At 38.1% G+C, this 12,957-nt stretch overlaps 1 protein-coding gene across 6 annotated transcripts in view; it reads right to left on the bottom strand.

The window, feature by feature from the left end:
* Positions 1-385: 385 nt before the first annotated feature.
* CCDC127 (coiled-coil domain containing 127) overlaps positions 386-12,957 on the bottom strand; it is a 68,206-nt gene continuing 55,634 nt past the window's right edge. For all 6 annotated transcript variants that reach the window (XM_075212743.1, XM_075212744.1, XM_075212740.1 and 3 more), the window contains one exon: positions 386-2,525. In XM_075212743.1, the coding sequence (XP_075068844.1) occupies positions 1,855-2,525 (671 nt within the window). In that variant the 3' untranslated portion in view covers positions 386-1,854. The remainder of the gene's footprint in view (positions 2,526-12,957) is intronic.

Raw genomic sequence — 12,957 nt, 5'->3', positions numbered from 1 at the left:
AGGATGTAAGCTCTCATGAGCACTGCCCTCTTTTCTTGTGTCCTCCTTCTAATATTCCACCACAATCTGTGCCTCTTAGCTTGTGTCTCTAGCCCTGTTTTCTTAAGCTGCACCTATTTTTTTCTGTGCATTCTGCTGGAACTGCAGTGTATTGTGTCTGTCAGACTAGAGTGTACCTAGACCCGTATTCAACAAGAGTAATTTCTTAAAATCCACATGTAGTTGAATATTGACATGTGGACCCCTGAATTAAAAAAAATGCACAATATGTTTTGCTTGCATTAATGAATCGGGTCCCTTATGTTCTCTTTGGTTCCCATAATCAATATTTTGCTCTTCATGGATGCTTCATTTATCCAAAACTCAATAAAAAAATTACATCAAGTTTAATTGCAGTTGCTTTTAATCACCTTAAAAATACATCACAAACTAGAAAAAAAATTTAAACATTGTGGATAATAAACGCACAATAAACAGCTTTTGTATCTCTGGCCATAATATGGTCTACAGGGTGCTTTGACTACCAAATTAAATAATTTTTAAAATGTTATAGACCAGATTGTAGATTTTTTCTTATTGAAAAAGCCACCAGATTAACACATTATGTACAGTAGTATTTTTAAGTGATTCTTGCTTGAAGATTATATTAGATATAAGAGAAAGTGGAGCATTACTGTAGAGAAGTAATTTTTGTTTTTATTTTCTTTTACAAGGTGTAAAGCTGTGTACACACTACAGGTTTTACAACCAAGTATTGTGTCAATCACACAATAAACAACTGTTAGGTCTGATTTCACATTAGTGTATATGCTTCCCACGATCATGTTTTAACGTACCAAAGCACCTCGTATAATTTGATTTTATAAACTGACTAATAATCACTATCAACCATGGAACAATGTCGGGCAAATGTGTAAGGGTGTATGCACTCACGACCAGCAGTACAGGCACATCTCTATGGTTATGTCAGATGAAGAGCACAGATCTGAAAGAAAATTGTATAGGTGTGTACAAATAAAACCCAAAGCCTTCAAAAAGCCCAAAACACAAAATCTCTGCATGCTCATCAGAACTTTCAGTCGTTGGTAAAATTGTTATAGAAATCGTATCTGCAGTAATTTCCTGAAGTGTGTACCCAGCTTAACCCAATGAAACCTTTTAAAAATATTTTGAATAGAAAAATGTTAAAAAGAGGAATACGGAAAATAAAACCCAAAGCCTTCAAAAAGCCCAAAACACAAAATCTGTGCCCCTGCATGTAATTCTAATTAAAAGCAAATTACTTCAATGAACATAAAATAGATATTAAACAATGCCATAATAGAAGTGTCTTTATATGGCAATTAACTTCATACATGGTGAGTTCTGATGTCAGAACACATTGATTATAATGAGAACAATGCACCCTCTGCTGTAAAATAAAAGGACAACAATGAGGACTTGCATTAATATATAAAAGTATGTGCTCAAACATTTTTACATAGGTCACAGAACTCTGACAAGTCATCTAATACCATTATTATTTTACAGAAGAGGGTAAATAATCTTTTAACATACACATTTCAGGAATACGAGTTGTATGTATGGAACACTTATGGAACATCATATTTAGCTTCCAGTTTGTCTCCCTGGCTCCATTACACCCTAGGTTACCAATGACACAACTCATTCTATCAAGAAACATTCAAAATAAGAGGGAAATTCATAATTATCAGTACGACTTTCCAAAGGGATCACTTTCCAATCATGTTACTTTAATTATTACCATTTTTTTATAAAACAACAAAACAATATAGGTTAAGATTTTTTTCAATCATAAATTAAAGTCTGTGTACATAGTGTACAAAACTTTTCCTACTTTGCTATCATAGCTTCTTCCACTTTTTTGAATTTCTTTAGGTCTACAGTGAGTTCCCAGTATTTTAGATACATCCACATTAGCCTGCCATTTTCACGCTTGTTGGTGTTCATTAATACAGCACAGTGGGTGTCATGTTTAAAGATGTCAACAAGGCCATCTGACATATCTAACTCTACTGCTACTGGATTGATGGCAGCTTTGACAAGCAAATTTTTTTCAATTTCTAACCTTTTTTTCCTAGGCACTACCAAGCTACAATAAATGTCCTGTCTCTCTTTAAGAGCTTCTTCAAATTCTTTTAACACAGTTTTGGCTTTTGTCTGCCATTCTTCTTCTTTTTCAAGGTAACTTGCATACAAGACACCTGCTGCTCCACTCTTCTGGACTGCTTTTGTTTCCTGTCTTAACAGCTCTCTATCATGTTCTAAGAGCTTTCTTTCTTCAACCAGCTTCTGACTTTGAGAGATAAGAGCTCGGCGATAGCTAAGAGTTCTGTTTTGCTCCTTCTCAAGCTCAATCTCCAAGTGAGCCACTGTTCGCCGGTTTTCAACAATAATGTCTCGGTATTTTGTTTCAAGATCTTTCTGAGCATTGGTCACTTTCTGATGATACTCCAATTTTGTTTTTTCAATTTCCTTCTCCGATTCTTTTGACCAGATCCATCCTGTAGGCCAAAATAAAAATGTCAGGTGTTATCTGGAAGTAACATAAAATTGTGAGCATATGTATGGACCATTTGTTTTCTTAATTTCCATAAAAATAAAAGGCTAGCACATCTAAAAACCTCAATACTCACGAACTTTCATTTTTTTAATGATTTGTACACATAGACACTGACCGGCTTAGTCACTCATTATGTTAATTTGTAGGCATGGTTATTCATGCACAAATATATATATATCATTGTGATTAAACAACAAAAATTCACTTTTATATCCAGAAATTTAATTGATTGTCTGGATTACAAGTATTTTTTTAGAAGTATATTTTAACTAGAATTGACTTATACAGGAGAAATATAAAAAAATTTAAGCCATCAAAACATATGATCTTCACCAGGAAACATATAAGCCACAAGACAGCACCAGCAACAGTGAGAATGTCAGTAGTCGAAGCACTGTCCAGTAATATGTAAAGCAGCAGTAGTGGTGCTTACTAATATGCCCACAGTAACAGCAAAAACCATTAATAAACCATTATTATGATGAATTTATTTATAAGGCACCACAGATTCCGTAGCGCTGGATACACAAGCAAGTAACAAATAGATGAGGTAATACATGTCAGTAGCACAGATGAGTATGAATAATGCTATGGGGACTAACACAGAGTGTAGCAAAAGACGTGACAGGACATACGAGGGACAGTAGACAGATGTGGGACAATAGGTAGAGAGGACCCTGCCCGCGAGGGCTTACATTCTAAAGGGAGGGGTGGTAAGAGACAGTAGGACCAACTGTGAGAAAAAATTTAAATGGCAGACAAGGTAGAGATTATAAGAGGTGATGGATAGAAAGGCTAGGAGGTGATAGGGTAGACAAGCATGAAAATGTGAGTTTTGAGTTAGCGTTTTAAGGACTGAAGGTTGGGGGGAAAGTTGAGCGAGATGGGGTAGGGAGTTCCAAAGATTAGGGGCAGAACGGCAGAAGTCTTGAGGGCGCGCATGGGAGGAGGTAATGAGAGGTGAACTGATGCAGAGGTCAGAGGTGGAGCGGAGTGGCCGGGTAGGTATGTACCTCGAGATAAGGTCAGAGATGTAAGGGGGAACATTGTTAGTAAGGGCTTTGTAAGTGAGGGTAAGAAGCTTGAACTGAATTCTGAAACAGATAGGAAACCAATGAAGGTATTTACACAGAGGATAAGCGGAAGAGGTGCAGTGGGAGAGGAAGATGAGCTTTGCCGCAGCATTCTGTATGGTTCGAACATCAGAAGTGCGAGAGTGAGGAAGGCCAGTGAGAAGGAGGTTGCAATAGTCGAGACGAAAAATGAATGGACCAGGAATTGAATGGACCAGGATTTTGGCTGCTTCCTGAGAGAGGAAGGGATGGATTTTCTTAATGTTACAGTGGTAGAAGCGGCAGGATTTGATGAGAGACTGGATTTGAGGGGTAAAGCTGAGGGCTGAGTCAAGGGTGACTCCATGGCAGTGGGCTTGGGTGACAGGAAAAAGAGTAATTGTCAGGCGCCGTCTCCGCACCCTCCATGGGTGCCGGAGACAGACACCTTCTACCCGCAGTACTCATCCCGTTGCTTAGCACCGGGACGTCTTCCGGCCACGTGGTCACGGCTCGAGCGCATGCACGATTTGCCGCTTTTGTGTCCTAGCAACGGGACGCTTCCCAAAATAATCCTCCTCATTTCCTCCTATTCTCTATTTAAACCTCACAGCTCCAGCGTTGTTACAGTTCCTGTTTTGTCTCCTGTGTTACCTGATTCTTGGCTTGCTTGACTACTCTACCGGATCCCCCTTTGTACTTCATTGCTCGTACTGGTAATTGACCCTTGGACCCTTCCTGATTACGCTTTGTCTTCTCTCCATGGTACTGCGCTTCTCTGGTTTCGACTCGGCCTGTCTGACTACTCTCCATTCATTGCTCTAGTAACTATCTGGGAGAACCGCGACCTGCGCATCACACGCAGCAAAGCCCATACCTCCTTGCGGGTGTCCCTGGTGAACACCGGTGGTGCGTTAGACTCCACGCCTAACAGTTTAGTAGCGCCAATACCAGTCAGTGATATTCCTAGTGAAAGATGTGACAGTAATGTTGTCAACCAAGAGGGAGATATTGGGAGGGATAGCAATATGCCAGGAGGAAAGATGATGAGCTCAGATTTGGAGATGTTGAGTTTCAGGAAGCGCTGTGACATCCAGGTAGCTACAGCAGTGAGACAGCTAGATACCTGGGTTATAACGGCGATGAGAACTAATGCAAAATAATATGCAACCAATTGCAGTAATGGCTAATAAAATGGCTACACTAACACACGTTAACAAGCTACCAGTACTAAATGCTCAGTAATATGCCAACAGTCACAATGGCCAGATATATGCCTCAAATACTGGTAATGTCCAATAATATGCAAGCAGCAATGGACAATAATGTGCCACAAGTAATGCCCAGTAACATGTTTACAGTACTAGTAATATCCAATTATCAGCCAGGAGTCGCAGAAATTGGCATCAATAAGCCACCAGTATTAGTAAGACCTAATAATATCTTTGCAACAGAAGTAGTGTCCCATAACAAGCCACCAGCAGAATTCATGCCCAATGAAACGTAACACAAAGAAGTAATGCTTAAAATTGTAACTGTAATAGTCACAAGTAATATACCATAAAACTCACACACACATTAGTTTCACCCCATCAATGAATTTTATTAAGAATTATTTTCCTTTTTTTTTTCATTCGAGAAAAATTAAGCAACTAAACATATATTAACTGACTAAGACATAATCAGGTGAGAACTTTCTTAAGCAACAGGACATAAAAGCTATAAAAAAGCAAAAGTTACCTGGTTTGAAAAGATAAAATTCCATACTTATATATACACACACAAATATATATATATATATATATATATTGGGCCTGAGTCATTAAGGCAAAAAAGGAGTAAATGTTCTCTGGGACAAACCATTTTACAGTTTAAGGGGTGCAAATTAGTTTATTATTTTGCACATAAGTTAAATACTTGCTGTTTTTTCATCTAGCACACAAATACCTGCTAGCTTTATTAGTACACTGAAATTTAAAGTTGATCTAGGACATGTTCTACCCCAAGTATAAATCTGTCCCAACATTTTAAATTTACCTCCCCCTCCAATGCAACATGGTTTTTCCCAGGTGCAAATGTTACTCCTTTTTATGCTTTGCTCTCCTTACTGACTCAGGCCCATAAACTCAACATATTTGTAACTTAATAGTAATCAACACAGTGATGTCACAGAAAGGCTGCATTCTAGTGCCGCGTAGGGCTGGCTAACCCAACAAGAATAGCGTGAGGAATCAATCATCATAACTGGCTCCCATCTCACCCTCCCACACCTCCTAATCATCTTGATGAGGATGGTTAACAAATTTATACCAGGGATGCCAAATCTTACGATATTTCAACGATATACTTTCGTACATGAATCTTTTCAAAACGTCATTCATTAGAGCAACCCAGTTTGGAACACGAGGAGCTTCAGGCGCTATCCATCTCCATACTATGATCACCTTAGCAAGTGAGGTTAAATTGAATATATATTTAAACACTATCTTAAATTATTTCTCTAATGTGAGACCAAAGAGAAACTCATGGACACAAAGCAGGGGTAACTTCTAGTGTTGATGAAATCTATCGCCAAACTGCGTTCCAGAAGGTTTGCACCACAGGACACACCCAAATCATATGCTAAAAGGTACCCGAGGGAGCATTGCACTTTGGACAATGGGAATTTTTACAATATCCCAACTTATATAATATAGTGGGGGTAAAATATACTCTATAGAAAATGTAAAACTGCACCCGTTGGATCTTAAGTACAAGGGGGCTTCTCTAGTGCTACTAATCACGATACTCCAATCCTCTTCAGAAAAAGCTGCCAGGTCAATCTCCCAATTGGCTCTAAGAGGATTTAGACCCTCCGGTGACAACTATGGTAACAGGTTAGCATAAAACACAGATATTGTGCTGCACGAGCCCGCCATGCGAATAAGGTTTTTTAAGGGGGAGTCCGCTATTTGAAGCATGTTCCCACCAAACTGAGATGTTAGAGCATGCATATCAAAATGAAAAAGGAACGAAAAGAATTAGGTGCACTGAGGCTCACTATAACATCGTTTGTGATGCAGTGGAATCTAAATAAAATATATATTTTATTAATACATTAAAACAGCGAGATATATGACATATCAAAAATAAAATGTATTAAAACTAGCTGGATGCTTGCTTGCCTTAATTAATTATATATAATTTGGGAGCAGCACAAGATTAGGGAAATAGCTCAAAGAAATAGACCTTGTAGGGAGACAGCCTTCCTTATGAATAGATCCAAGATTAAATATCATGGAGGTGTCAATTAATGTATAATGAAAAGGGGAAGAATCCCCCTGCAATTTATCAGGACTATGTAAATGAGAATCTAATTTGCGAAAAATAACCACAGCTCCTGGGTTAGAACACCACCACAAAATCCAGATAATCACTGCAGAGCAGAGTAGCCCACGGCTAAAATCGCATATGGGAGGTGTATTGCTGTCTACCTATCCAATGCTCCACTAACTCTGGACATAATTGAGCAAACCCTATCAGTCCATGCAAAGTATCTCCTTCTAAATTATGCTATAATAATTGCTAGAATTTGTTCTAACGAATAATTTTTTCGTTTTTGATGACAAATTTTTCCTCCAATTGAGGGCTACAGCTATGGGGATGATTTGTGCCCAGACTTACGCCAACCTCTATATGGGTTGGTGGGAGAGTGAGATAGTGTTTACATTGGCAAATGAAGTATATACGCAACATGTTGTTTTATGGCTAAGGTTTATCGACGACATATTCCTGGTCTGGGAAGGAGACAGGGATGTTCTCGTTGAATTCATCAGCCATCTGAATAATAATCAGTTGAATCTCAGACTCACTTTTGACATCAATTCTGAGAAAGTGACATTTCTAGATTTAACAATCTTTATCACCGAACAAAAAGAACTATCTAGTGATATGTTTAGGAAAACTACAGCGACAAATAGTATCCTTCATGCCTCTAGCTCACATCTCTCAGCAACTATCCTCAGTATCCCGAAAGGGGAATTTCTGCAAACTAGACGCAATTGTGGAGACCTAAATATTTTTGATAAAAGAGCAGAAGAATTACGTAAGAGGTTAATTAAAACAGGGTATAGTCATAATTTGGTGAAAAAAGCCTACAGGGAGACAAGAAATATCTCATGAGATTCTCTTGTCTTTCCACATGTCAACCAAAATCCGATAATGCTTGCGTCAGATTAATTAGTACTTTTACTAACCAATGGCTCATCATTGAATTAATTTTGCAGAAACATAGACATATCCTGCAATCAGATCCTGATCGTCAAGAAAGCTTAGGAGAAAGAATCTCCACTTGTTGGCGTAGATCTAAGAATCTACGCAATCTTGTTGTACATAGCCATTTTCAAGATAGCTCGAAACAAAAAACTTTTAAAACGACACTACTGGGCTTCTACCCATGCGGCAATTGCAAAGCTTGCAGATATACTAAAAAAAACCAGCAATTTACAGATAAATTCAATATGACTCATAATATTAAAAATGTCATCAATTGCGACACCCAAGGTGTCATTTACTGCCTCTCCTGTTCTTGTAATCTAAAATATATTGGGATGACGAGCAGACCATTTAAACATCGGCTCCTCGAACACATTGGCAATATCCGAAATGCAGCACAAGACAACAAACAAAATGAAAACATTGACATTGGTAGCTAAACACTTCCTCAAGGTTCATGCCAGCAATCCCAAATATTTATCTGCATTTGCAATGGAGAAAATTAAACTTGGGATAAGAGGAGGTGACATTAAACAGATTCAACTTCAACAAGAAGCTAAAATGATTTTCCTGATGGGAACAACACACCCCGCAGGTTTAAATGACAAAAATAATTACACTGTTTTTTTCTAATTTATCCAAGTAACAGTTCTCGAATTCTCTACATGCGCCTTATGGAATTGAAATGTTATATATTATACCAATTCACTTTATTTATTTGAGCACACCATAGATTAGTTTATTATTCTGACACCTATTATGGAATAATATTCCTGTATGTGCTTTTTCACATCCCAATGTTACTCCCTTACTTTAACTTTTCTCACATTTTACCAATAATTTGGTATTTTTATCACCCCTTTTTTTGTTTTACACTTTTTCACTAGTTGAATATAAATCTAATTATACTTACCTAGTCACTATTGATTAATATTGATCAGACACGTATTTTGGTTATTACAACAACACTCTCACAATGAGGTTATTAGATATATTGCCCTAAAGAGAAACTGTACATATTTTCTTACAAATCTTTATAATGATCGCTAGTTACTTTAAGTAAATTTGTTATCTGTTACTATATTAACACCTTCCCAGCGTGAGGAGAAATTTAATATGTCTGCATATCTTTACATTCGGATATTTCCGAGTTGCCGTGGTGGACAAACATGAACCTATTATGTTAAAATAAGATTATTACACCAGCGACTTAGCATGAATTCAGATTCCCATATATTGCATTATTAGTATACAAATCCTTGTTAAATCTGACATATTGTCAGATGATTATTTGCGGACAGCAAACTTACGATTTCAGATGGTCACTATATCCCGTTCTAGGTTACTATAGTAACACTCACACTGCAACTACCCAATAGACAGTCCGGAGGAGGAGTCACAGACATTGAAACTTTTTTGTAGTGGCTCAATCCGAGCCTCGTCATTTGTTGCTATGATTATACTCCTTTGTTATTGGAGACAGCGGATATGATTATGTCTCCTCGCATTGGCCTGTATTTACGACCATCTCCACGCTCTCTTATCATTGGCCAATTAACCATTGTCACATCATAATAACCGCCCCCATAGACAGTACTTAAGAGCTGTGAGTAATCATCTCATTATGCCAAGACTAAGCATACTTAGCGAAACGCGCGTCGGCTTCTCGCTGGATGCTTTTGTTTCCTTGCATAATTTAGAAGGAGATACTTTGCATGGACTGATAGGGTTTGCTCAATTATGCCCAGAGTTAGTGGAGCATTGGATAGGTAGACAGCAATACACCTACCATATGTGATTTTAGCTGTGGGCTACTCTACTTTGCAGTAATTATCTGGATTTTGTGATGGTGTTCTAACCCAGGAGCTGTGGTTATTTTTCGCAAATTAGATTCTCATTTACATACTGCTGATAAATTGCAGGGGATTTTTCCCCTTTTCATTATACATTAATTGACACCTCCATGATATTTAATCTTGGATCTATTCATAGGGAAGGCTGTCTCCCTACAAGGTCTATTTCTTTGAGCTATTTCCCTGATCTTGTGCTACTCCCACATTATATAAAATTAAGGCAAGCAAGCATCCAGCTAGTTTTAATACATTTTATTTTTGATATGTCATATATCTCACTGTTTTAATGTATTAAGAAAAGTTATATTTTATTAGGATTCCACTGCATCACAAACGATGTTATAGTGAGCCTCAGTGCACCTAATTCTTTTCGCTCCTTTTTCATTTTGATATATATATCTTTACGATAGGTTGCATCCCTTATGGTTAAATTGTCACAGGTTGTCACCTGCCCTAATTACCAATTGAGGGTTGACGCTCTTTATTGGTGCAATAGGACAATACTTCTTTTTTTCTTTTCTCTTGTATCCCCTATTTATATTTAATGTTAGGGCATGCCTAAGTTACAAATACCCCAAAAAATGGGTTTGTGGGAGTTCAAAATGAATTCTCAATTGCTCAAAGGATTTTAAATGGCCATCCACATAAAGGTGACCAAGTGTATGAACCCCTGCCCTCCACCATAACACAGCTCCTTCAAGCTTAGTCAATTTTTGGAGAGCGCCATTAAACCATATAGGTGTATCTGGATCCAAACCTTCTCTTTCCAGGAGGCCATGTGTCACTGACCATATCATGGAAGCCTGGAGTATAATGGAAGCCACTTTTTGCAACCGCAGGGTCATAAGCAGCACCTGTTTAGGCCCCAGGGAGGGATCCGTCTGCTCGCCAAGGAAATGTCAGAGAAACCCCCGGGGAGTTACCTAGCCAGGTGACTAGGCGAGTGAACTGGGAACATAAAAGAAACAAAGAAAAAATCCACACAGGGTTAGGATTATCCTCATCCCTATCCCTATTGTCGAAGTCAGCAAATTGGATAGTCATTTCAAATAAAATCGAGCAAACTTGGTTGTCTTTGTTTGAAAAGATGCGTACGGTACGCTACGATGTGTAAGGGCACGCTACAGCGTGGAAGGGCGTACGCAGCTGCAACACGTGGCAGTTACAGTATTTGGTCTTTTACCATACATTCGCACAAACATGCATACTTGTAAAATAGTACACATTAATGGTAGTTGCAACACATAGTTATTTATGTCGAAATATAGTAGTATTTATGTTATATATTATAAGTTATATGCACATTAGTGAAATATATGGAACAGGTTGAAGGAACCATATCATGTGTGGTATCATAATAAACCTCTTAACATTTGCTACTGTTTGGTTAACGAAGGAATCGTAGAGTGCATACACAAGTTATGAATGATAGGGAATTATGAACTACTTAAGACTAAGGAATCTTGGCGGGAAGAGCAAAGCATACCCCCTGGAGAGATGACCCCCTCCTTTGGATTCTTTAGTATGAACTAGCCAATGATGACAACCTCTTGGACCTTCCTGAAACCTGGACCAATAGAAGCAAGCTATACCATCTCCATTGTATTACTGTATTTCTGTGTGCATATAAGCAGCAGCTTCTCATCTAGTGTGCAGACATCTTGTCCCCAGACTTCAGGATTGAATGACTGCACACTGGATCCAGAGCGCCTGCGATGAGTAACGGCTGTATTTATTATCACTTTGCTTGAACATATTATACTGCTTTTTGCGAATAAATCTTTGTGCGTTGGAAACACAAATCGAGGTTCGACAATCGTTATTGGTTAGCGACAATACGCACTTAACACTATATTATCATTGTATTTTTTAGTATAGTTGAGGAGGTGCTCTTCCCACTAGCAAATATGGAAAAAGGAAGAAAAATTGTGGACACAAGAAGGCACTCCTATCCTACTAAAGAAATTATAAAATACATGGTACCTTTATTATTTATATTCTTAAAAACAATTTAGGATTATTAATGTAATGACAAAATGTGTTACATTTATTAGTATATAAACAGACTAATAAAGATATACTAATAAATGTAACAAATTTTGTCATAACATTAGTGCTTGCTGTTAAAGGATTTCACTTACTGGCCCCACCTAGGGGTTGACTAGTTTTAATATACTAAATTTTCTTTCTAATCCCTTACTTCTCTCTATGTTTTAATATTTCACCGCTATGAACCAAGGTTTAATTATATGCTAAGGGAATAATCCTAAATTGTTTTAAGAATACAAATAATAAAGGTGTAAAACCATATATTTTATAATTTCTTTACAAGGATACGAGTGCCTTCTTGTATCCACAACTTTTCTTCTCTTTTCCGAGTGAGCTGAGAAGCCAGGTAGTAGAATATAAAATTGGGCAGGGCCAGTCCCCCAGATTTTTTGATCTACGCAGCGTATTGAACTAAACCCTTGTTTGTTTGGAGCCCCAGATCAAAGACATAAGATATCTATTAATGTTATTAAACACTCTAGATATGAGATGCATCGGGGAATGTTGTAGCACATAGTTCAGCCCAAGTTTCTCTATCAATTTTATCAAATTAATCCTCCCCATCACCATGAGAGGAAGTTTCTGCCAGGAGTGACTTATGTTTAAGGAATTCCACGATGGGCTCAATATCAAGTTTAACATAATCAGAAGGATTCTCAGTCACCCAAATATTTGAACTTAGTAGACAAAAGGAGGGAGTGGCAAATAGTGACGTCCTGAGGTAGTGACTAAGATTAGGGGAATACTGTGGATATTTATCGTTTATTTTAAGACCTGAGAATTTGCCAACCCGGTCAACTGTCTCAAGGAGGCATACAACAGACGAGGTCTTCTAAGAAAACAGAATGTTATCTGCATATAGTGCTATACTGTCCACAGATTTTTCCAGCCTGAGTCCCAATATCAGGGTGTGCGCGTATAAGGCAAGCCAGGGGCTCTATGGCCAACGCAAAAAGGGCAAGGCACAGCCCTGTCGAGTTCCTCTCCCCTGACATTTGTACAGCCATTGACACAGACAGATCCTTGCAGCTGGCGCAGAAAATACCAACTGCACCAAGTGAAGAAAGCCCCATTTCCTATGCCAAAGCTGGTCATGACATGTCACAGGTAATCCAATTCAACAGTCAAAGATCCTGGCCACATCTAAAGACACAACCACCGCCCT

Source organism: Mixophyes fleayi, chromosome 5 (assembly GCF_038048845.1).
Source record: "Mixophyes fleayi isolate aMixFle1 chromosome 5, aMixFle1.hap1, whole genome shotgun sequence".
NCBI lineage: Eukaryota > Metazoa > Chordata > Amphibia > Anura > Limnodynastidae > Mixophyes > Mixophyes fleayi.
This window is presented reverse-complemented; position numbering and strand designations above follow the sequence as displayed.